This window comes from Poecile atricapillus, chromosome Z, assembly GCF_030490865.1.
Source record: "Poecile atricapillus isolate bPoeAtr1 chromosome Z, bPoeAtr1.hap1, whole genome shotgun sequence".
Taxonomy (NCBI): Eukaryota; Metazoa; Chordata; class Aves; order Passeriformes; family Paridae; genus Poecile; species Poecile atricapillus.
The window spans coordinates 22,054,259-22,080,518 of NC_081289.1; the positions used below are offsets into that span (position 1 = coordinate 22,054,259).

Sequence of the window (26,260 nt, forward strand, 5' to 3'; positions counted from 1 at the left end):
CCTGCAGCTGCCAAGGGGAGCACAAGGGTCAGAGCAAGGTGACTGATGGCTTAAACATTGTCATTTCCAGCCTGTCCAGGAGGGGCTGCTTCACCATGCAATGGGAGAGGCCACTGCTCACAGGGCATAACTGGGAACGGAACATGCGCATGTCAGGTACGTCCCTTCTTTTAAATGAAAAATTATATACAGCATGTAAGCTGTCCTAAGGAGTGATGAATGTTCTACTGTATAAATACATTAAAGGAAAGTATTCCAGAAACAGCAGTGATGATCAGCTTGGAGTTCTTTTTTTTGCTTGGATTGCATTAATCTTCACACTATTATTTCTCCAGATTTAAGCATGTTCAGGTGGAATTATTAAGTTCTTTCATTTTACCTTCCTGAGACAGGTGTTCTGAGTTCCTCTATTTTTTTTCATTGTGCTATTAATTGTGACTTTTTGCCCTAAATAGAAAGTACTTATGCATAGGGCTATACTCTCCACACATTGTTCCTTTGCTGAGAGTGCAAAGTGTAGTGCTTAACCTCAGGAAAACAGAAACAATTAAAATTAGTCTTTTCTACCTCCCCCACAACGGGTTCATCTTTACTTTACATCATAAGTCCTCTTCTGGGGACATGTGAAAAAGAGACAGAGGTAGAAGTAGCCAGAAAATACAATCCAACAATTGTAAGCCTGATTTCAACTTTAGGCTTGATTACTGTACTTTATTTTTACCTTGATATTCAGAACATCTGATTTGAAGAACTAAAACTTCTTTTTAAAAAATATGTGGGGGCAAGATTGTTCAAAAGACAAAGTTCTTCAGAATTTGGTAGCTACTGATTGAAATTGCCATGTTATTTTCTCTTGGCAGCAAAAGGTGCTGCTTTCAGCCTGCTAAGTATATATCTATCTGTATAGAGGTAGATGAGAAACTTTAAGTTTTTATTTCCATTGTGTAATCCACAGAAAGGGTTTGGTGGGACAGCCTGTGAAAAATGTGCTGAAGACAATTTATTCGGTCCTGACTGCACATCAGGTAGAGTTTCAACTTGCTTTATTTGACTGGGGAAAAGAAGGGAGTGAAAGCTGTATTCAGACTGTAAGAAAACAAAGTGAAATGGGTAGAGGGCCTAAAGAGTTCCCAGTAGGAGCTGCTGTCTGCCTTAGAGAGCACAATGGGGAAAGGAAAGTGAGCTCTTCGCTCTATTTTGTGCCAGGGAGAGATACAATTCTGTCAAAAGTGTGGAAAAGGGTGTGTTTACTTTAGTTTTTGGGTTTGGGTGATTCATTTGATGATTAGCCATATATCTGTCAGAAGTAGAAGTCTGAAGGATCAATTAAAGCTGTGTACACTTTTTTAAATGTTTATGTATTACGAGTGTATACATGCATATAACATTTTCCAGTTTCGCCTGATTCTTAATGATCACTACTATTTTACCTTCCTGACCCTTGCTGAAAATTACACTGAAAAACCAGAAAACTCCCTGAAAATTTTTTTAAAACAGTCACTCTTAAGTGGTAATCGTTGTTTATCTCAAAGTAATACTTTTCTTCCCTCAAGATCTACAAAATGTTAATTTTAAGGAGTCACAAATGGTCTCAATTTAAATAATCTGTGTTGGCCTTTTTACATTAATCCTACACCACTGCTGGCTCAAAGACCCTTTTTCCACCCGCTGTCCACTGGATGCCAGTGTTGATACATAGAAATGTAACTGAGGCAGCATTTTCATGAAAATAGAGTACTTGAATGAATTTAATATCATAAATGTAATTATTTTCCAAGAAGTTACTGGAGGATTCAATTATTCATTAATTTAAGCAATATTTTACACTTCAGCTTTCAGATATTTGAACTCCTCCAAGCTCAAATAGAACCTCCTCAAGTTCTAAAATAAATTAAATATAAATAATGTTCACTTGTGGCTGCTTTTGTGTAATACCTTAGACATTCCTGGTTTTTATATTAAGTTTATTAACATAGGTAGAAAATTATTAATTAATTAATTAGTGCAAGTGATTTGCATGAACACAAGCTATGTTTTTAAGAGGAAGTGGATATGCTACATCACTGCAGCTTAAAAATGAAGTCAGCAATACAGTTTTGTACTTCTTTTAGACTTTTCCAAGTGTAACTCTAAACGGCCTTTTTAAAAAGCATCATTTCCATAATTCAAGCAGTTATAAATATAAAGCTTTTGCAGTACACTTAAGGCCTCAAAAATTATTCATAGAAGGGTCTTACAGTTGCCTGGACTGTGAATGCATCATCTTGTGTGCTTATTGTCCTTGGGTTTATAACAAGAATATAAGCAGAAATGAGAGACTATAGGAAGAAAGAAGCCTGAGATCACTCCACAGTGATTAATTATGCTTTTATCTACATAAATTCTGTTTAGGGAGGGGAAAAATAAAGTCACAAAACTCATCTCTTCTTGAGGTGCTTGAGAGATACAGAGCTGAAGCAAAACCAAATAATAGCTTAACTGTTATTGAAGAGGTATGTGTTGCATATCTAATTTTGACTTCAGACTGTCAAATTTTACAAGTTTTATGGCATTAGCAGCAAGTCAGTTTGGTGGTTACAGTGTGTGTTCTGCAGATTTTCAGACCCCAGGCTGTTAACAGCCTCCAAAAATTCGTGTGTTATTTACTGACGTATGCAGCTGCAAGTATTGATCACCTCAGTAACAGAAGCCTATCAAGTCGGCCTATCAAGTCAGGTCAGAGCTTGGTTTGGCCAAAGCTGCTGGCCAGGACATTCCTTGATATGAGTAACCACTAATGATGTCTTTCCAAACACCTTTATTATTCCATAAAGCAAATCCATTTCTCCCCCTAGTCTGTGACTGTGTCCATGGAGTTTGCAACGGTGGAATTGCAGGGGATGGAAAATGCACTTGCCTGTCTGGATACAAAGGGCTCCGCTGTGATCAGCGTAAGTGGCATTTTGCATATGAGATGTATTCAACAGCTGTGATTCAGGTAGAATACACACACTGAACCCTAAAGCCTCACAGAGTGAGGGCAGCTTAACCTGTCCCCCTCTGTTCCTCAGCCATAGCCGAGTGCGAGGCGCTGCGGTGCCCTGCAAACTCCAGGTGTGTGGCCTCGGGTGAGGATGGAAGACAGCTGCAATGCTCGTGTCTGCCCAACTTCCACGGGGACAGTACACGATGTGAACGTGAGTAATTTCCATGTCTGCCCCAGTTCTTTGAATATGCCACCATTAGTGTTATAGTTCAGATATGCCCTTTTGAACCGCATCTCACCATCTAATTTTTCTTGGGCTCATATCCCAAAGCACAAACTAGATTCCTTCAGGATGAAACAAAATCCTACAAGGTGCTTCAGAAGCCCATCCATCCAATTGCTAACAAGTTACAGTCTGTGCAATCAAACTAAAGCTAGTTAACTCCCTTGAAATACATAAGGTGGACACTGGGTCGTCAGTGCTTACAAATCCACTGCTGCCATATCCCTCTGCTGGGTACAGTTCAGCCTCATAGCTTGCTTCCATAAAAATCAACAACATCAACCAAGGGCAATCCATCATGTGGCAGCCCAGTTCCATCAGCAAGCACAAAATATAGAGATAAGTAAAGTTTGTTTTATGCTTTCCTGTTTTTCATGAAACAAAGCTAATAGCATCTCAGCTAGAGGTAAACTCTACCTTAGAGGTGTCTTTATAGACCCCTCAATTTGCCATTGAATGTCCAAGTTAACTGTATAAGAGTCCAGATTTTCTTTTCCCTAGCCACTTTATGTCTTATGATACCAGTTCCTCTTTCTGGACCAATTGCAACAAAGAATATTGTTTAATCTGATGCTGGAAGCACAATTTAGAAGAGGTTGGCTCAGATCAGTCCCAGCTGAGGGGAAAGAAAGGGAGGAAAAGAGGAGAAAACAGTGAGAAGCACCACTTTTTAGGTGTCCAGGACATGCCATCTTCTAGATACAGTGTGTGCTTAACCATAAACTAACCTGGACACAAAGGTGTGAGAAGTTACTCTCCAAGCACTGCTTGATTTTGAAAAAGAACAAGCAATGCTATTGCCTCAAAAAAATGGTTCATGGAAATAACTAGTGAGCTTCTAGTGCCATCCTCAAAGTAGAAGAGTGTGGAAGACTGAAGCACTTGCTGGACAGTTTTCCATACAGCTGAACTGATGACATTATATTGTTTAACTACCGGAAAGAAAACAGCAAAGGCCTATTGTATTGAGAAATATTTTCCAACTGATCTAACATGTGCTTGAAGCTTGCACAGACCTTATACCTCCCACCTGACCTTCTCTAGTTAAAATCCACCAGAGAACAAGGAAATAGTTGTGATATTTTAATGAGCACGTTACATGCTTTAATCTGTTTATAACTCAACTTGCCAAGTTAAGAGATCATTTCTGCTCAAAAGCAAACAGTTGGTTGCTACGTTAGCATAAACACATTCCTCCCTTCCATCTCCATGCAGCCACAATACTTCAGACTTGGCTGTTATGAAAAGTTTAGTCTGCCCAGGCTTTGTTTGGCATGGAGGTGCTCTGGTAAATCCTTGTCTTCAATTTCAGATTTGTGGGCAATGATTCATTTACTTCACTTCTTTTTTCACAAGCTATCAACCCGTGCTCCAAAAGGGCCTGCAATCCTAACGCCGACTGCGTTTACCTCGGGCCAAACCAGCACAAATGCACCTGTCGAGAGGGTTACACAGGGGATGGTCAAATCTGCCTGCCCATAGACCCTTGCCAGGCAGCACATGGGAGCTGCCCTGCACAGACCAGCATTTGCATCTATGACGGTCCAGGAAAGGTCAGTGTAACTGCCCAGGAAGAAATAATGCTTCCTCTCCAAAAAGAAGGTGTGAGGGTATGGAAGCAGCTCTCAAGGAAATCAAACACTGTTTCCAGCTTTACCATAAGCCCTGCTGTTGACCAGGAGGGAGTCCTTTTAGCTCCCCTCTGAAAATAAGAATGGCAATAGTGTTGTTTTTTTCTGGGACTGTTTTGGCTCTGATTTGCCTCCCCAAAATGGAGGCATTGAAATAAATCTTCTCCCAGTTAAATTTTGTCTCTCTGACCACAGGGGACTCGTAGGACCAGAAGGGTCCTTATACTGGTACCACATATACATGTCTAAATTTAGTTCATTTAGGAAAAGCAATCTGAGCCTTTGAAAAGAATCAGTGAACAGCACTTTACAAAGACTGTATATTATTCACAATGTTAGGACTTGCTCCAATTTCTGTGTGTAAAACTCAGACCAGCAAAAAAGCGAAACTTCAAAAGGCCTGGTTTGCTTTGACACCCTGAAGATCCAAGAAGGGATTTGATCATTCAGGCTTGTTTTGCAGCTCATAGTCATCCCTCAGTGAAGTGCACGTGGCTGAAACACAGGCTAGTGTGTACAAATGTAGTCTCCATATTTGTGTCTGAACTCACCAGGTGATTAAGTAAGACACTTACTTAAGTGTTCAAGCTAGTTCCTAAAATTATGCTGAAATCCAAAGTTTGTACATGCCTAATTTTCTCTCCCTTCTCACATCCTTCTGATTTAGTCCCACTGTGAATGCAAGGAGCATTATACCAACTTTGTACCTGGGAAAGGCTGCAGCATGAAGGACAGCTGTGAAACAAACAACACCTGCCACAAAAAAGCCAAATGCTCAACAGTTGCACCGGGACAGACTATGTGAGTCTTTTTGCTTATGAAAAGTTTCACAGCTTCTCCTTCCTTCCCTAGTAAATGGTCTGCTAAAACAAATCCTGTGGATGGACACCTCCTGGAGTTATCTTTAATGACTTCTTTATCAAGGACAAATCACAAGATTTAATGGGGTTAGGGTCAGACAATTAACATAGTGTTAGATTTCATCAGGCCATTTGCTAATACCTATTGAGTTTTATTTTTAAAGCACTCACAAGTCATTTCTACACTAGTAAATAAAAGGGACCAAAGCCTCTTTTCTCTTCCTCAGGGCAAGCAGCATTGTCTGTCTCACAGCTAAAGTCTCTTCCAAAACATAGTAACTGCCTCTTGGCAGCAGTCCCTGGCACATGCTATCCCTTCAACTGTGCCTGAGCACTTCCAGGGAAAACTGTTACTTGGTGTGGGCCAGAAACATGCCAGGCAGCATGCTGAAAATTAATCAGCATTAATTATGGGATAGCACTGAAGCCCTACCTCTCCTGAATACCCTAATACAGATACAGCCAGGGAATCTGCCCCCCAAGCTGTGCAAGCAACACCAACCCTAGCAGATTCCTTAAAACCTCGAGCCAAGCAGGTGGGAAACTGCAAAACCTCTGGCAGACTTGGCTTTTTCTGTGCAGAAATATGCTACATGGATGTTAGGAAAAAGGCACAAATGGCACTGAACTCTACAAAGCCCTCTCTTAAACCCCAGAATTTGGCTTCTGTGTTTCTATAGCTCAGTGATGCCACATACTGGGTTAAAGAGTTGTGACTGAAATAACAGTTTTTGGGAGTTGTGAGCTTGTACAGGAAAGACAACATCAGCCATTCATTGTAAGTTAGGAACAAGTAATCACATAGATCTGCAGACGAAAGCACTCACTCAGGAGAGGGCCCTTATTGCCAGTCCTTGTGCCATCATGCAGCTTTCCCTTACAGGATAATATCAGCATCACTTCTGCATAAGCTATTGTGCATTTCAAACCAATTTATCCCCTAGTTCTCTTCTACAGCATAGTGTGCTACTCAGACTGCTTGCTATAGACCCACACAACACTTAGTGTAGAGTACTACCATGCTGCACAACATCAGCTGGAATTTTGAAATAAAATTCCCAATCAGGAGCCTTTTTTCCTAATTGGTCTCTGTTTCACCACTGTAAATTTTTGAAAGCTGAGAAAGCTTTAAAAATTTTAGAATGGGAAAATGAAAAATTTATTACTGGGGATGGAAAAGAAAAATAAAAATTCTCTGCACATCATTCATTTAATGATATTTAATGGGAAAAAAGTACCAAAGAATGGAGTGAGATTGAAATAAAACTTGAGCTAAGGAAAATCAATTTAGGAAAGAGGAACTTTACAAAGAAAAGTGTTGATTTGTAAATGTGGGCACAATAAATAGATCCTGGTAAGTGACAGATTATTTTGGTTGCATCTCAGATTTTAAATGCATATTGGAGGGCTTTTCTGGTTGGGTTTGGTTTGTTTATTTTCTAAAACACAGAGTTATAACAGAGGCCACAAAACTGCAGTGCTTCCTTTGTATTTTTGTTTCGGTTTGGTTTTTTTAAGGATACAGTTGTGCTATTAGCTTTCCCCACAGAGACAGTTCTACTTTCTCCAGAACCAAATTATTTGTACAGGATGAAACTCTCATACAGGCAAAGATGGAAAAAACCCAAACATTTGATTTGTGAGCATTACACAGCAACCTCCTCAAAAATCACAATTGCCTCTGTCTTATGTTCCCACGTAGGTCTTTCCTGAGTGGGTGCTGACACTTTCTGCAGTGTTGCTTTAGTACAGTAATCATGTTCAGCCTTGCCCAGAAGCTATGAAGCTCCAACCAGTGCAGATTTCCCTGCATATTAGATCATAACCTCTCTGGTTTCCAAGGAGAGCTGCCTTACCATCAGTTTAAACTCTATTATTTTCTCTCCTAATCCCACTCTTATTTTTCCTCTAGGTCTTCAATGTAGAAATTAGTAGCTTCATAAACCAAAACTCTATTACAGAGGGGTTTGGTAAAATGGAGACAGAAAGCTGAGCTTTCCTCTTCCAGAGAGATGGAGTAAGCCGAAGTGGTGACAGTTCTCATCTTTTTTAGTTCTGCTGGTCTTCCCCATGCTCAGCCACAGCAAGTCAATTCTTCATCAGAAGGAGTGAGGAAACAGGCAGGTTGAAGGGTTTGATCCCATGCAATAGGTGCTAATCTGTAATTGTTCAATGCTTTCCTTTGGCACACAAATCCAAACTATGTTACCTGGATGTCCACTCAGTCATGAGCAATATTGTCCTCAGGAGAGAAGTTTCAAACTATGCAGGCATTTCTGCAGTTCACTGTGCCCCCAGAAATGATAGCCAAAAAATTATTATGTTTAACCACCTGCTTCTTTATGAGCATTGGATGAAAAAGTGAGGAGAGCTTTATTTTGAAACCTGCATCTGGTTTGTGCCATATTTCAAGGGTAGTTCCTTTTTTCTACTATGCTATTTCTCAGCTCCTTTGAAGCCTCAGTTTTTTTCTTCTCTGTTCAGAAGTGCAAGGGACCTGCCTACATCAATTCAGCAATATTTGCCCCACCAGAAAAACGGATCAGCACCCAAGGAGCAGCTGTTCTTCACTCCCAGCTGTAAACCCTTCATCCAGGCTCCACAGTCATACTCCCTCTGCTCAAGAGATCCCCTTAAAAAGAAGTGGATAAACCCTCAGAATAGCATCCTAAAATTTAGGATGCTTTTAGGCTGCCATTTTTACCCAGGATCAGAGTCAAAGCTTGAGAGTCTTGGCCAAAATCTCAGCATTCCTCTGAGCCTGCGTGCAGCTCCCCAGATTGCAGGGGCTTGAGGGGACTTTCAAATAATATTGCTGTCACCAGAGAAACAGCTACAGAAGAGACCATACATGGGGAAAAAAGAGATGGTCTGGCATCAGGCTGCCACTGCTGTGGGGTGTTAGTGGCAGGTGTGTGTTTCTAACAACCAGCACATGCAAATGATAATTACAGAAAGGGCATCTTTTGCTGATGTGATGTTCCTTCTCTAGTGCTGCCATTAGGAAAAAATATCCAGAGAGATGAATCATTGTGGATAGCGCTTGTATGAATACTGAACATGCTGCAGACTTAATTGGGAAGGGTGCTATTAAATCCAGTGTCTGTCTGTCCATCTCATGGGCACTGTGACCTGAGTCTGCTTTAGATATGCAGAGGACTGGGTCAGGCACACATCACTGGCACCTCTCTCGGGCTGGAGTCCCCAGGAGACAGACAAGGTGTTAGATACAAGATGCTGTTTCCAGAAGAGAGACAGCAGCAACACACCTGAAACAGCAACACATCTGAAAAAGCATGAGATTTTGTGCTGCAGCAGATAAAAGAAATAATATTAAAAGTACAAGTATTACTGCCCAAAATGGTGGCATTAGTTAAAGGTCAGGGTAACAAACCACCCCTTTGCTTTGCTGAAAGGAAAAAACTTTTTCTACAAAACCCATGCAGCTATTCCAAGGGCTGATGAGCTGCTATCACTCCCATAACTACCATTAATCCTGCCAAACCCCATGACACAAGTGAGGTCTTCACAAAGTAGACTCCCTGCTGCAAGAGTCCCACTCAACACATTTATCCTCACCCACAGACAGGCAGGTTCAGTGGATTTCTGGGCTCCAGCAACCACATTTTGGGACCGGAGGCTGCACATAGCCTTTATTCAGAGGTCCTGCAAGACAGACACCACTGTCTCCTGACCCAGCTAACAAGAGACCACCACATCAGCAAGGATCCATCAGGCTGCCCCACACACTGACACACTTCACAGCATGCAGAAGCAAAGAACTAACTGCAATGCACTGGTGCTTCCTGAAAATGCCTTCAGAGAAGCAGTAGGTAACACCTGGTGCCATTTTATTGCGAGCCACAGCTAAAAATCCCAATCCTTTCACAGGTGCACGTGCCAGGGAGGCTCCGTGGGGAACGGGTTTGTGTGCTATGGGAACATCATGGAGCGCCTCCAAGAGCTGAATGCAGAAGTGGGGGGACAGTGGCAGGGCAAGCTGACATCCAGCCTCTGGCTCATGGGTGAGTAACCACACACCAGAGGAGCCAGCTCCTGCCCAGGGGGCTGATCCTGCCCTGACTTCCCCCCACACCCCCTGCTACAGCAAAGTGCCACCCACAGAGCGACACAGCACACGTGCCCTCCCTGCAAAGTCCCTCAGACCATCTAAAGCTGCTCTGCTCCTCACACCATGAATGCAGTCTGCAAGAACTTCCAGGCAGAAGTGCTAAACATGTGTCCACAACCCCTCACACACCATTATCAACAGCGAGTTTCGCCCCACGGTGTAACAAGTAGAGTTGCCCCACTTCTCCCTGCCCCCACTGTTTTGGACAAATGAGATTTGGTCTGGCATGACACACACTAGTCCATCATAAACACTGGCATTCCCAGATACCTTGTGAACTGAACAAACTAACAGCCTTCATCATCTTCTCTATGGCCAAAAATTTGAGCTATGGACAAACACTGCTAGAACTGAGCTGGATCTTTGACTTAAACTTGTAAATATGGGGGGGGAAAAAAAATCTTCTGTTAAATATAATTTTCTCCGTCACACAGAGCCCAGCAATTAAAATAAAGACCATGAATTCCTGAACAGAACAGAATAAGAATCCCCCATAGCTGGCCAAGGTCAAAACCTGGCAGTGACTTTCATACTCAGCACTGAAGATCAATATCCATTGGCCCAGCACTGAGAGTTCAGTCGCAGTTTCTCTATGCATTTCTCCTCAGCGTGCTGAGTTAACAACAACCCACATTTTATGTTCTTCAGTTAAGTTTTGGACATAAATGTACCATATGATCTACTAGCCAGAAGCTACAAAGATGCATTAACACACAGATTATCTTACAATATGTTCACTCCACACTGATGTCTTTCAAAAGTTAAGAATTTATAGATGTTTTGTGGGATAGCATATTAATTTTGAGTTACATTCTCTGTACAATACACGTGTAACAACTGTAAAGATTTTTACAGTTCTGATTCTATACCTCTGGAAAAAGAGCTGAATATCAGAAATATTTAATGCCTTCAGCTGCAGAACCAGTGCTCTCTCATGCTGCTGTCTTGGATACAGAAACAGCCTCTGGGCAGTAAATGAATTCTAATTAACTTTTAGTGCATCAGTTTTGATTACCAGTCATGTGTTTGCTGATATTTGCAGTACCAGCAGGTTATCAGCAGCATATTTCCCACCCCATAGAGACGGAATTGATTTAGAGCAGAAGGCTGTCTTTCTGTAAGGACACATCTCCAAAGAAACTGCTGGGTTTGTGCTCTTGCTCTGGCCTGCTTGCCACAGAATCCAGGCTGGCAGAGGCATCCTGAACATTTTGTCTCATTTTGTGTCAAATATGCAGCAGCACCTGGATTCCACATCCCATCTGTCTCTCATCTTTTAATGACTTGGACAATCAAATCTTAAATTAATATCTAATAATCAGATAGTATCATTGCTTATTCTCTCAGCTTTGCACAGTCTCTTTGTCGAATAAGCTTTTCAATAGGCATTTAAATTTTTTTTATTCCCTCTTCTCATAAGAAAATACCTATGAATGGCAGCTGAGCACTCTGGGACCATTTACTGTGCTTGTTCCAACGAACAAGGGACTCAAAGGTACAAATGTAAGTAAACAAGAGAAAAGGTTTCACATCGGGGGGATTTGAGTTCTGCAGAAATCTCATCTGTACTGTAAGTGTTTTGATTCAGCAGATACAGATAATTTTCTCCAGTACACTTCTGGTCACACTTAAATCTAGGGGCCACAGACTGCGTTTTTCCCACTTGAAAGAAAAACAAAATAATTTGTTAAGTTAAGGTAGAACACTGTCACACCTCAAGTTTTGGATTGTCTTACATCATTGTGCTCAAAGTCTTTTTGCTCAGTTGAGACAGGGGCTGAACTAAGATCTGAATTGTCAGCAGCCAGGCCTTCAGGTCACCTTTTACATAAGGGGGGATAAAAAAAGGGCTTTAGTGATAAAAAACAGAGACTGACATGTAGGTAACACCTTCCACTGACATCAGGACAATTCTGGAGGTACCAACTGCTCATGCAGGGACATAAGGATACAATGTGAGCTGAACAGAATCCAAGAGAAGCCTCCACTTTTTTCAGACTCCACCACCTCACTCTAGGGTAAAATATGTAATTTCAGAATGTAACAACTGAAGGGAACAAAAAAGAATTCACCATTAATGTATTTTTTTTTTAGATGAAGGCTGCATTGAAATTAATCTCTGTTCCTCTGCTTTTCTAGATAAAGGATCTTCTTCAAAATAAACAGAAAGCCCAGTACTTCGTTAAACTCCATGTTATTGCAGGTCAACTGAACACCAGTAGCTTGAATAATGCTAATGTAATATATACTTTGACTGGCAAGTCAGGAGAGATGTCAAAGGGAGAAAAGGTAAGTGGCCTTTCATCCTCCCACAGCAAGAATTGTGCTGTCTGTTCCCTCCACAAGGATTAGGAAAGCTCTTTCTGCAGGGAGACATCAAGGTGAATATAACTGTTGGATTATGAAAAACCACAGCTGTAGCCACAAGTCGAACTTGAAACCTCACTGGCACCAAAGTTCCCACTAAAACCAGAGGAAAAAGAAAAGTTACTTTTAGACAGGTATCAGCACTGAGTGACTTGGCAGACTAACACAGACTGGTCTAAAATGTTTGCTGAAATGAAGTTCTCTTAAATCTGCAGGTACGACCAACACAGCTGGGGGGGGCAGGGGAGAGGCGTGAAGAGAGCCCAGGTCAAGTAAGAGGTGTCAGGGAGAGAAAGAAGCCCAGAGTTTGTGCTGGAAAGCTGTGAATACTGCTCACATGGAGCAAGCACTGAACGAGCTGCAGATCCCACCTCCCACTGAGCATCAGCAGCCTTGGAACAATGCAGCAGATGGAAAAATACCTAGCAAAGTTCATCGTTAGCCCAGATCATCTAATGTCAGTAAACATCAGGGCAGTCTGATTCCACACTTACAAAAACTTGTTCTCTATGGATGATATACTGGATTTTATAATCTGAAATTATTGTTCTTGGTCCATTATGTGTCTCTTGATGGATTGGGCCTACGTGGAGGCTGAAATCAAGTACTTCTCATGTTTTGCATTAGATCAGTGGCATCTGAGCAGAGATATCTGCTTTGTATGTTCAGTGAGTACACACTCCACTTGTAACAGGAAAATATCCTTGCTGTCTGAGCCCTGTTTGTTTCCTGAAGGCTTCAGTACAGTGCATAATCAGCAACATTTTGTTGTTTTAAATATACATAGAATATAAGGAAATGGGTTGGAGTGCCATAAGATTATAGGAGCTGACCTTTTCAGTACAACAATATTTTAAATCATTTCCTGACAGATTTTTATTGCTGGCAGTCACCATACCACTCTCAGGTACACTGAATTCCCCTCAGAGCCTGTCTCTGTTTCTCTTCTGAATTTTGCTGTCCTGAAGCAAAAGAATATGGTCCTGATCCAACAGGGTTGTTTTCCATTTCCTTGATAAGCATTGGAAGCAATCTTTAGCCTCCCCAGATTTAAAATGCTCAGGTGTTGGCAACTGGAGGGGGTCTTAGAGTACAATCAACCTCTGTACTCACTCTGCTATCATTTCATAATAAAGAATTCACTATCCATTGCCTGGCTTCTTTCAGGACAATCAGTTAAGGATTAGAATCCAAGGAGGAAGGAGGAAAGGAAAAATTTTGCAGGGAGATATTATTGCTTCCAATGGAATTTTGCACATTATTGACAAAGCCATGGACAGCGTGGAGCCAACATTTGAGAGCAGCAAAGAGGTGAGGCATAAGTTATATACATACAATATCAAACTTTCTCTTAAAATTGTTTCACATTAAGTGAATGTGAAGGATGACTGACAGAAACTAAACAAACTCTACTGAGCCATTGCACAGCAGCTCACAGAACAATATTCAAAGTTGAAAGGTAATGACACAGTTTCCACAGAAAACAGGCATTCAGCTTCTGCCAAGCTGGTCCATAGAGGGTTTGGATGTTCTCACTGTATCTGAGTGGCTCCTTGGAAAATTGGCAGTCATGGTTGGTGAATTTCACTGAATTCCAGAATCACATACTAAAAGGAGGAACATCTGTACAGATACCAGGCAAGACTTGTATTCAAAGTTTCAATTCCTCCCCCCAAAAGACTAATATTTAAAAAAAAAAAAAAAAAAAGGTGCTTTTAAATGCTTTGGGTTTTTTGATGCCCAGTTTATCATGCTTGCTTAAAAATTCTCTTCCTTATGCTGCATTTTTCAAACATTTTACTCTTCCACCTCTTTTTAGTGGGGATGAAGTGGTAAAAACCTTTTCCCCATACACACACATCTGTGCCACCACCCAGTATTTCAGGACAATGACAAAATCTAACTATAAACCAGCATAGCACCAGGAAAAAAGTGCTGCCATCTCTGTCATTTCCAAGCACCACCATCCCCCCAAATGAAACATATTCAACCTGTAACAGCTAACAGTCATACAGTAAGTCAAGAAATGTCTCATAAGACTGGTGTTTATTTCATGTTCCAAGTTACAAAAAAATCTTACTTGTATCCTATTTCAGAAAACCATAATGTCAGTACTTCAAGCTAATGGGAGATACAGCCAATTTACATCTTTGATAGAGGTAAGAACCCAGAAAAGCAATTACATAAAGCTACTTTCAGATGTTCTTTGACATTAATATGCAATTTCACTTTTATTTTTAAACCAAAACAGAAAACTGGCCTGGGAATGGATTTACAGCAGGACAGCCAGCCTTACACTGTCTTTGTTCCAAGTAACAAGGCTCTGAGTAACATAAAAGCTGAGGTTCTGGATTACCTGCTTTCTGCAGAGGTACAATCTTTCTATAAGGCAAACCTGTCTCAGGTGATAGATAGACAGATAGGAGATGCATACATGCATTGTGCAGTGTTCATCTAAATTAGCTCCTATGATCAAGGCAGAAAGCCATCCCCAGCAGCTAAGGATCAAGACATCAGCTAGAGAGGAAGAGGATCTGGGATCTCCCATCACATTCCGGGATGATGTTCCTCCACACCAGGCCCCCAAACCTCTGTTTTTGTCCAGACTTCAGGCTGGACAGCTACATGGCACAGCCCCAAAACCTCTCCTGAAATGCACCACCCTTGGTAGGAACAGTCAAGGGAAGCAGCTGCCACAAGGGCTCGGCTGGATGGGAGTCCCTGCTGATGGGGTCCCAGGAGGTGGATACCGGTGTCCTGTCCCCTGGATACCTCCTGCTGTCCCAGCACACCTGCATGTCATGGAAGGCCCATATCAGAATAAAATGTGGTGTGGGGTGAGGGCATGGAGAATGCCAGGGTGCCTGCCACAAGCTCAGCACCACCGCTGACCTAGAGGTTTCTGGTGCACCAGCCTGGGATGCTGTTCTCATCCCCATGTCCACTCAACAAGCCAGACTGGATTTCTGAGGCTCATTTTGGGCTAAAACAGCCTCTTTTCTGCACTGGCAGGGCTCCTGGAAGCTGCTGGAGCTGGTCCGATATCACATTGTCTCCAACACTGAGGTGAGCACAGCTGCTTTGCCAGCCCAGAGTGTAAGAGCAAGAGCCACTGTCAGGGGGTATTTTCAGGACTGCAGGCATGAGCAGCAGGAAAAGGACTTACTGCCATTGAAATCAAGCTGTCTCTGAGCCTTTTCTGCTAAAATCAGTCTTCTGTTTTTCAGAAAGAGCTGGCTTTTTCATCCTCTAAGCAAGCCCTCTGTTTTCCCTGGAGGCAAGTTCATTCCCACCTCAGTCTCTGTTGTGGGGAAGGAAGGAAAGAAGTGACTGCATCCTTAATGAAAGGCTCTGTTTATATCATCTGGCGTGGTCACTCCCAGCACAGAGAGTGGGATCAGAGGGAACAGAGGCAACATGAAGTACCATGTACATGTGTCATGGTACCAGCACCACCACAGGGCTATTTTTAGAGAGAAGTATTAACTTTAATTAGACTGATTGTTATAATTGGAAGAAAAATTCATATTCTTTTGAACAATAAGGTTCTCACAATGCAAGAACCAGCAAGCTCAGTCATGATGTAATGACACTAACTTTGTTACACAAGCTGGTTAGTCACTGCAAGGCTGACCACATTGATAATAATTTTCACGCCCCGAAGAAAGTCTTTCTTGTGAAATCTGTCTGGATTTGAAAAGAGTAATGATATTACACTTCTCTCAACCTATTTGTATTCATTTCAGCTAGAGGTTGCCAGCCTTGTCTCAATAGAGCACATCAGGACCATGGCAAAGCAGTTCATTCACTTTAACAGGACCAGCACTGTAAGTCACAGCCCTCACCTGTGAGCAGCTCACTCTGATCAAGGCAACTTTGCATGCAGGGAGAATAAAAAATGGGATAAGGAGAGGCATTAGCAGAGGAATTTCTTGCTAGAATGAGGCAGGAATTTTCAACTTTTCATTCCCACCTACTGTCAGCATTAATATTATAAAGGATGCAGAGCCAATGAGTGGTATATAACCCCCATTCTATAGGGGTTTTGTCCTTATGATTATCCACAGTCCAGGAATGATCTTTGTTCATGCTCTGCCTTATTTAAAAACAAAAATAAAATCTATTAAAAATATTTTAAATCATTCTGTAACATATTTTAGTAATTTTAAACACTTATCAGTGCACACAAAAATATTATTTTTCTCTCTTTAATATTCTAGTCTCTGATTGTGATGTACCTAGTGAACACATTTTTTAAAGTGTTAATTTATCAGTGCTTGTGCAAAACCAAACTGATCTGTTAGGTTAACTTCCTTCTCTTCTGGAGTGGAGATGCACCTATAAAAATTCTTGTAAGGGCAGAGCAGCTGCAGGAGTAAATGCTGAAAGAATGCTTTTTTTCTTCTCTCCTGTGAATTTGGATAGATCCCAGATTGTCACTCACTTCCCCCCTCCTCTGTCAGAGGGAACACCAAGGCATGCTTAAACCCACTGAAATCAGTGCCTGAAGTTATCAGCAGTCTTCTCATTTTGGCCAGTCTGTTATTCACCAGTTCCAGAGGCTGACAGGGCAGATACATGGAAAAACTTCAGATACCTCTGCTGAAGACCAATATTCAAAAACATACACAATATATGTGTGCTTCTTGCATAAACAAGCATAATAAAAATTAGATAGCAAATTCAAAAGAAGCATGACTAGAAAGTAATTTTCAACATTTAAACTTAAATCAGAATTTGAGGACTTAAAAACACTTTATTATTGATAATAATTTGTTGCTTCATAGGGACAAGTCTTGGTGAGTGGAGAAAAAATGGAAGAAATAGATATTGTTGCAAAAAATGGTCGCATTTATACCCTTGAGGGCGTTCTCATCCCACCCACAATTGTTCCAATCTTACCACATTGGTGTGAGGAGACAAGTCAGGTCACAAAGGTAAGAGAAACATGAATGTGTATCTCCAACTTTTCCCTACAAAGCATTCCAGCTTCCTCTTATCATCTTATCATCCATTTGAAACAGGTATTTTTTGGAAATGATAAAATAATAAAAGTGGCCACCAGCCTAGCAGTACTGCAAACAGGGAACTCATATGAACACATCCTATACCATTGTAAAAAATGTTAAGCTGTTGCATTACCCCTTTGAAATACCCTTTGTCTTTCCAGTCCAACTCTTTCCTCCAGTTCCTGAGTCCCATCTGTGTATACAATGGGGATGGGAATGGTACATGGGAATTTACACATGTCATGTTCTCAGGGCAAACTACTCCAGATCAATATTTTCATCTCTATTAAATATGCAGGGAAAGGAAACAGAAAATTAAAATATTTACATAATAATTTTATATTTGTATATTAGAAATACGTTATTTTCAGCAGCCACAAATTCCCCTAGCCCTGCTTTCCTCCAGAAACAAAACTGTTCCTGTTTAAAAGGGTGGATTTTGACAAACCTTGCTTACTTAGGTTACACAGTCCAGGCCTTTACTTGGTAACATTCAGATGCTGTTTCTGGTAAGAGGGCTGAATGTCAGACCAAACTTTTCACTTGGAGCAAGCACAGCTCCAGTGAGCTGCCTCTGGACCATGTTCAAGCCCATATCTGGGCCAGTAACAGTTCCGGTACAAAAGGAAAACATTTAATGTCTCAGCTTACAGCAGTCCAGAACCACAGCCTGGAAAGAGGTTCCCAGCAGAGCTGGACAGCATCAAACTGTAATGAAGAAAACACTGGCAGTAAAGATCTATTACCTCTGGCAGTAACTACAAAGTGCTATACTTGCTATATAGTCATAAGCCAGGCAAAGCTCCAAGCAGCAATCTCTGATGCAAAAAGCAATCCACACCCAGAACATTGCAGTAATTCAAATTCCTTACCAAAAACCTACCTAAAAATTATTTACAACATCAATTGATCCTAAAGAAACAGACAAAAACTAATTTAAAGACAAAACAAACACTGTTGGTCACAAAAATTATTCCCCAAATTTAAGTCAGGCACTTCTGTCAGCCTTGAAATCTTAATGCATAGCTAAAAATATAGTTATATATTCCATTATTTAAGCAGAGCACTGCTAACAGTGAAAACACAATCTTGAGAAATTTTGCAGTTTTTACTCTGCACCAAGCATTTCCATCACTCTCAGAAAACAGGAGTAACACCACTTAATAAATACTACTTGTATTTAAAGAGTTAAAGGACACAAACCTTGTAGGAACCAGTAGATCTACACATGTACAAGAACTTTGCATCCCTAAAGATGAAACCATTGGGCAAATGCATACTTATCTGTGTAACCATACCCAAATGCTGAAAGCTGCAGCTGAGCCTAGCTGAAGGAAAGCAGGGCTTATTCTTAATGTCACAAAGAGCACAGAAGGGACAGCAGGTGCTCAGTAGCTGCCTGATGTGTGGACCACGGCCAGATGTGATGATCTCTGACAAGTGGTGCTCAGAGCACTGAAGGAGCAGCTGACCCCAACTCCCTGCTCCCCTTTCCCCCAGAGACCATCACCCCCATGGCAGATTTGATGGGAATATATCTCTGTGCTCCAACTACTTCAGTGTGAAGGCAGTGTGTCAATCTGCTACTGAAAACAGGCAGATCTGACCTTGCCTGGATGTGCAGACTCTTTTCTCTGTCCTCCACTGGGCCGTGGCAGAAGAGAGAGACCAGACTGCACTCTCAGGAAAAGGAGGGAGCAGGTGCATGTGGCTGGGACCATTCCAGGGGGAGAAGGGGACTGAGTAGGTGACACTAAGTGGCACTGAGCAGCAGGAAGAGCAGCACCAACAGAGGAAAACTTTGCCCACAACAATCAGCCAGATTTTTATGTTCTAAAGGGGCAAAAGCACAATTACACGAATTTTCAGACAAAGGCCAGACTTTATGTCAGCTTCAGACATGATTATGAAGCTTGAAAAAGAGCTTTTATAACATCTAAATGTATTCGCCAAAATATATATATATCTGACCCACAGATTTTAAAATAGGAGTGGTGTTGGTACCTCAGCTATTTGCTGCATGAATACTTTTGTAAGTCTGGTTCTTTATTCCTTTAAGTCTTAGAGACATGAGGGACTGCTAAATCCAAACCAGTACCTGATTCTTTCCCCACAGCTTCAGTGATAAATCTGTGGGAGAAATGACATAATTCAGGTTTATGGTCTCCTGTTCAATGGCTACAAAACAGAGGCACGTAACACATTGGGTGTGACTCTAGGATTTCTGCTAACTTGATTGAAAAACAAGACATTAATAGTCACAAGGACAATAGCTTTGACAAACTCCATATCCACACTCTGAAAGTTTCAACCTCTCTGAAGTTACTGCATGTAGAGCTTGTAGAGGATTCACCTTTAAAACTGCCAATGGAGTTTATATCTCCTCAGTAATGTAATTGCCAGCCTCTGTCACCACCACGTGATGATAAATTAGCTAGCCAGGAAAAGCAACCAAAGGATGAAAACAAAAATATATCTATGTACCACTGGATCTTAATGGAGTACAGGATCTAGGATTTGGAAGCAAAGAATATTTTTCTCTTTGCCACCTATACACAAGACAAATTTGTGTTCACAGTGCCTGCATTCTAGACTCAACTAATCCATCGTTTTCCAGGAAGAAATAAAATATTCTCACAGAAGTTAAATGTGTAGACTTCACTAAATTCTCAGACAATATTAATTAACTCATTTATACTGAGTCGAGTAGAGGACAGCAGTGCATTCATGTCCTTGTTTTCTTCTGTCAAGGAAGCTTCATTAAAAGAAGGGAGTGAGGGAAGGAAAAATGGGGAAACAAAGGAGAAGGTGGAAATGAAGAACCATTCTTCAAAAATCAGAGCCAGCAGAAATACTGCTGGTGCTGCCCTTTGGTTCCAGATTCATGCTGTAACACTTAGAAGTCATAAAACAGAGGTACTTAAAATTTACAGGGTATGCCATTCATAAGTATGTATCTCAGCAGTTGGTATAATGCCTTTTCAAATCCCTGTCCCTATTGTTTCCTTCTAGGGTGTGTGTGCAGGCTGTTTACAACATGCACTGGCTCCCTGTCCCCAGGATGCACAGCCCATCCTAAGTGACATTTCCCAGCAGACTCCCCAGTTGTACAAAAGGCACAGGGGGAAGGCATGCCCATATTTTGGTTATTGCTCTGCCAATATAGAGAGCAAAAGGACCACATATGGAGACTGCATAAAAATACAAGTAGAGATGGTACTTTCACCTCTTTTTGGCAATGACTGAATCATCTGATAATTTCAGCATTATTTTGTTTGCTGTTGCAAAACTCCCTGTATACTTCCTAGAAGCTCTTACTTGTGTCTCAGGTCCTATTTCAGCAGAGAGATGTGAGGAATGAGAATCACTATGACAATTCTTTGAGAGTTAATGAAACGAATATGTTTAAAATAGACCTCACATCTGTTAAAAGTTTCCTTTTGATTAAGCATCCTCCCTGAAGTAACAGTCTGCAGACGCAGGTTCAGGAAGGATTGAAGTTCTCCCATCTGCTTTGTATCTAAGAGATGAAAATTTAGCTGCATATTTCTCTGCATACAAAATTCAAGTCTAGCTACCATGAGAATGTTATTCCCCATTTTATAAAAATTCACTGATAGTAGTCCTGTAAATCAGTAGTCAGAATACAACGAAAAGAAAGTTCATATCGTGAAAAATAGATGATTTAATAAAATTTTAAAATGCAATACCAGTAAGGTGATTTTTGTTCTCCAGGTAAATTATGCTGTGATATTAAGACTGTATCACAGAACTCTGCGTAGCTTAGAAATACTAAAGCTTCCCTTTTGTGCATGTTCCAGCCTTTGTCAAAACAGAAGTTCATTATTGAATGCCCATCCTCTTAAAAAAACAGTTTTGCAAGAGCCTGGAGTCATAAAGTCACCCCAGGACATTGCAATATAACAGCAAAACTATAGTATTACAGCTCCTGAAGGAAAAGTATGTAAAAGTTTCCCAAAATATTGCCTTATATAGGGTGAACTTTCCTTTTGCAGCTGAGAGATGTTTGGGCATGTCCATGTAGTTTCCATGCACTTCAACACCAGGCTGAGAGGAGCTAGTGTAGATCTCAGAGCTAAATATCAGGGAAAATCCAGATTAGCTGTCATGTTATTGACAACAGCCGACTCACACTGTGCCATGCAGGAGTTTTCACACAAGGCTCCAAGCCCAGGTGAATTCATTTTCCCATACAGCTTCACCCATGAAGAACAGGACAGCTCATCCTCTCCTGGTCCCAGCCACTCCTGTCACAGGACTGCCCATGATATTGGATAACAATGAGTGGGAAATATTCATGAGAACCACACCTCAACTACTGCTTGGGAAGTCTAACTCTTGCAGAAGCCATTAGCCTCTGAGAAGTTCTTACACCCTTCTGGCTTCTGGGGCTTCTGCACTTCATGAGCACCACTTAGTGACAGGCAGATAAGCCTAAAAAATGTAAGCTTTGTAAGCCTTCTGCTAATTCCTAGTTCTCTGGAATCACACATGCAAATGAGTCTTTTCTAATACACTCTCTCTTTATAAATAAATGGATCAAGAAGCCATTTCACAAATAAAACAACAGATATGACTGAAAAGACCATTCAGAGCTGAATGGTAGCTAAATCCCACCCTGATGCAGAGGGGAAGAAGGATCAAAGCAGCACATCTGGCTGTCACAGCATCTTCCTGGGGTGAAATATCCTGAGGTTCCTGATCTCAGAATCCAAGGAGACTGCCTGCAGCCCAATTCCACTGTACTCCCACTGGCAAATATGACACTGCACACAATATGAGCAGATACCCACTGGCATGTTTGTAAGTGGGGACAGGATGGGGATTTCAAACACTGAGTGATAAGAACAAGGGCAATAGCTGGTGGTCTGTGAATCCCCTTACTGAGCTGTCAACACCCCTCCTGGTTTTTAACGAGGCCATTGCGGGGCTGGTTCTGGTTCAACACAAGGCTTTTCAGAGAGTTATCCCTATGGGCCTTCCCAGAGGACCAAAACACAATAAAGACTTGGTCTTTGTGCACTGACTCTGCCCTAAAGCACTGAAAAACAGATATTTTCTTTATTTTCTTTATTTTGCAGGAACCAAAGTGTTGCAAAGGCTTCTTTGGCCCTGACTGCAGACCGTGTCCAGGAGGTTTCTCCAAACCCTGCTCTGGAAACGGGCAGGTAAGCAGAGCATCCAGCAGCACCCTGCACTCCAAGGGTGGGGAAAGACGAGCTGTGTCCCAAAAGTCCCTGGAGCATCTCTGCCCAGCAGGAATTTTGGGCTCCACAAGGGGTGCTCCCTTCATCTGTGTCCAGTGATGGCCATGAATTTCAGGGTCAATTATAGGTAGGAGGGAAAATGAATCTGTCACCTCTCAGATGTCCAAAGATTTCTAGGGTTCCAACACACAGCATACAGACAAGGCTGAGTGGCCCATTCTCATGCTTTTAATTTGCACAGCACAGTGTAATGACACAGCTCACTATTCTCACATAAAAACTGTAAAGAAAGGTAGAATATATAGCAGCAAAGAAAAAGCATAAGGAAAGTTTTTCTTTTAAACTTTTTCAGCAAAACTGGGGTTCTTCCTCAGAGTCTGTCAGTCACAAAATATGAACAGGCATGTAGTCCCTTTTCTAGGGTAAAGATTTGCTTGAATTCATACATAACAATCATCTCCCTTCCATATGACAGTGTATGGATGGCCTGGATGGAAATGGCACTTGTGTTTGCTCTGAGGCATTTCAAGGCTTGAGCTGCCAGTTCTGCTCAGACCCTGGCAAATATGGACCTCATTGTGACAAAGGTAAGTGCAGCTCTACAGCCTCAGCACAAGAGTGTGGGCTGTTTCTTTTGGACCCTAGTGGTGTTCAGGTAGGAGTTAACTGGTTGTCCCTGTGGAGGATGAGCAAGATGTTCCTGGGGTATTTTCATTTCCTATTTCAAAGAGACACATCATAAGGCCAGGGTCTGTGTAAATACTCTAAATGACTTTTTGCAGGGGGCATAGCTCGTTTTATACTAATTTATTGTTCTTTTTTATTTCTGTCTCACTCACACAAGTAATTAAAAAGAAAATCTTTCCTATTCTGTTCCCATCTGCTATTGCCCACAACAGAACAGATTCTGCCTGCAATGACAAGCATAACTAATCTAAGAACAACTAGATCTATAAACAAGTCATATTTAGGCCACTTAACTATCCCTACTGAATAATTTCTGATCTAATTTATAGTTTATAGTTCTGCACTGATAGATTTAATCCTACTGAGCCAAACCATAATACCTTTGAGAGTCTACAGCATATACAACGTCAAACATATATACATTCTTCATCTACAAAATCATTTTTAGTCTTCTTTGTTATGAAATAGCCTGCCATTCATGAAGCAGAGCTCACTTGAGGGTTCAGAGGTACATGGACAAAAGCTGAGACACAACTCCCATAAGGAATGGTGATTATTCCTAAACTCCAGTCCCACCAAAGTATTAAGTGTTTGCTTTACTAGTCACCACTGGCACTTCTTTGGAATGCACAAAGCTTTCCTGCTGTGTCTTTTGGGCACATTGCTGTGCCTCCAGTAGCACCAATCCACCAGTTCTAGCAAAGTGCTGGTAGGTCTGTGCTGATGCTCTGTGTACCCAGCACTGTGCAATCTGTAGGATCTGTGGGCTCAATGCTTAAAGGCTTACCCTGTCACAGCAAAAGTCATGCAATCAATCACTTTAATAGTCTAGGACATAGCATTTTGTTCCTACTTCTCTGAAGCACTTTGAAATTCATTTATAAGAGAAGTGTAAAAATACAGCAGGTTTTATAGAGTTACCCATAAAACACACCTGAAAAGGCATGGCTATGATTAACAAACAAGTCCCCCATCAAAGTAAGATTAAAAAATACAAAAATTTAGCTTCTTGAAGAAAATAGGAAGAGCTGATTCATAAGAAATGTTATGTAAGGATAAATGTTTTTTTCCACTATGGAACTGCAAATTGTAATTTATCTCTGGTAGAGTGCCTCTGCATTCATGGCAAGTGTGATAACCGAATAGACAGTGATGGGACCTGTCTTCCTGGATCCTGCAGAACTGGGTACACAGGGAAACTCTGTGAGGAGCAGATTGTTCCCTGTGAGCCCTCCCTACAGCTCTGCCACGTGCATGCAGACTGTCAGCTTAGCGATGGCACAGTGAGGTAAGTCAGTAACTTGCATCAAATTAAAATTCACTGTGCTGCAGCTCCTTCCCGTTTGCCTGACTGAAACAGTCCCTGGCAGCAGTGCACAGACAGCAGCCACTGCAATCCTGCTATGCAGCAAATAAGCATAAGCATGCACCACGTCAGCCTTGAGTTGCAAGATAATAATTACGCATTTTCAATACCCTGTACCTTATATATTTTACACTGAAGGATAGTTGCATTCAGATCTGACCCTTGATTGAAAGCTTCCCTTCCTACCAGCATCTACAGAGGCTTTTAGGAAGCTCTTGTTTCTAACCACTCCTTAGTGATTTAGGAGTTTAAGCCTTGCTGAGAAAGAATGAAATTCTCAGCGGTTTGAGGATCGATATCTCTCTGTGGTCAGCTCAGATAAGTTTTGCACACCACAGCACCACAGACTTCAGCACAGGTTCCCCAGTCCTGCCAGGACTGGTCACAAAACTCTGCTGCAGCTTCAGCTGCCCTGCACTTTCCTCACGCTCACGGTCACATGCAGCAGGTTTGCCTCTTGCCGCAGTGTATCCATAATGAGTCACGACAAAGCACAGTGGGGGATGCTGCAGAACCTGAGTGCTTAAGTAATTCCCTCCAATATAGGTTAATCCTGGGGAGGGACCCAGGGAAACAGGGGGGGCTCATTGTCTTGCACACATTTCAGGGAGAGAGCCATCTTCTGTATCACTGAGAGCAAGTATAGCCAGACCATAAATATTTCAGAGCTGTTAGCTCAACTTTACAATGATAACATTAGCTTGGAATTAATTTCACTCCCCATCTCATATGCAGAATGGATCCCTGATTTGGCTCAATTAACCCAGTCAATATTTTAGAAAGCGTAGTGTACACACTTGAGCTACTTACATCACGAATCCAAGGTTACCATTTTTAAGCTGCCTATAAATAGCATGTTACAGTGGAAAACAATCACTGTACTTTAGAGCTGTCCTGTCACGTGTAATGCCTCCTTCCTCCTCTTGTCTCTGTAGCTGTGTTTGCAAACCTGGCTATGAGGGAGACGGCTTGAGCTGCAGCAAAGTTGATCCTTGTGCTGTTTTAAACCCTGGTGGCTGCAATATCAATGTAAGTATGTCCTTTTCCCTCTGAAAGGTGAGCAAAGAGGAGTGTTTGGCCAGAAACTTCTGCAGAAGAGTCACAGTTTTCATTGGAGCTCCAGGCTGTCTCCCCAGATATCACTACAGAGCTTAGACAAGCCTTATGGCTAAAGCCAGATGAGTCCTGAATAGCTGCCTCTGCATCTTCCCCTAGGCTGAGTGTGTTCAGACAGGCCCAGGGGAGCACAGGTGCATTTGCCAGGCAGGATGGACAGGAGATGGAAGGGACTGCTCAGCCATCAACAACTGCCTGCTGCCCACCACGGCACGGTGCCACGAGAATGCCACCTGCATATACATTGGGCCAGGTCAGGTAGGTCCTCCCATTCTATGTCACCTTCAGTGCATGTCCTCAACCATTTTCCTCTGCCAGAGCTTGGGGTCCCTACCCTGCCTTCTTCCCCAAAGCCTCCTCTCCCTCACAGCCACAATGTTATTTCCACATGGTGCTCTCTACCCAAAACAGTCTCCTGAAATTCCAGTCCCAGTGCTCCCTCCTTTCTATGTGGTGGTGCTCTGACAGCAAACACATTTTTAGAAGGCACATTAGTAGATGTCAGTATAAAGGTCTGCTGCAGATATTAGTCAGTGTCATTCCACTGAAGTCAATGCTAAGCTACAGAAACACAGAGAAACTAATTCACCATGTCTAGAATATGCACACTATTTTA

The 26,260-nt window shown here is 41.8% G+C and overlaps 1 protein-coding gene across 1 annotated transcript in view; it reads left to right on the plus strand.

The window, feature by feature from the left end:
* Positions 1–26,260, plus strand: part of LOC131573579 (stabilin-2-like) — a 72,633-nt gene that overhangs the window by 7,448 nt on the left and 38,925 nt on the right. The window contains exons 4-23 of the mRNA XM_058827658.1: positions 71–156; positions 956–1,025; positions 2,835–2,930; positions 3,051–3,176; positions 4,605–4,801; positions 5,547–5,680; positions 9,631–9,764; positions 11,292–11,374; positions 12,011–12,160; positions 13,406–13,549; positions 14,335–14,397; positions 14,490–14,609; positions 15,251–15,304; positions 15,985–16,065; positions 17,026–17,175; positions 22,350–22,436; positions 22,951–23,062; positions 24,270–24,450; positions 25,464–25,557; positions 25,744–25,902. Coding sequence (XP_058683641.1) covers positions 71–156; positions 956–1,025; positions 2,835–2,930; positions 3,051–3,176; positions 4,605–4,801; positions 5,547–5,680; positions 9,631–9,764; positions 11,292–11,374; positions 12,011–12,160; positions 13,406–13,549; positions 14,335–14,397; positions 14,490–14,609; positions 15,251–15,304; positions 15,985–16,065; positions 17,026–17,175; positions 22,350–22,436; positions 22,951–23,062; positions 24,270–24,450; positions 25,464–25,557; positions 25,744–25,902 — 2,321 coding nt within the window. The remainder of the gene's footprint in view (positions 1–70; positions 157–955; positions 1,026–2,834; positions 2,931–3,050; positions 3,177–4,604; positions 4,802–5,546; positions 5,681–9,630; positions 9,765–11,291; positions 11,375–12,010; positions 12,161–13,405; positions 13,550–14,334; positions 14,398–14,489; positions 14,610–15,250; positions 15,305–15,984; positions 16,066–17,025; positions 17,176–22,349; positions 22,437–22,950; positions 23,063–24,269; positions 24,451–25,463; positions 25,558–25,743; positions 25,903–26,260) is intronic.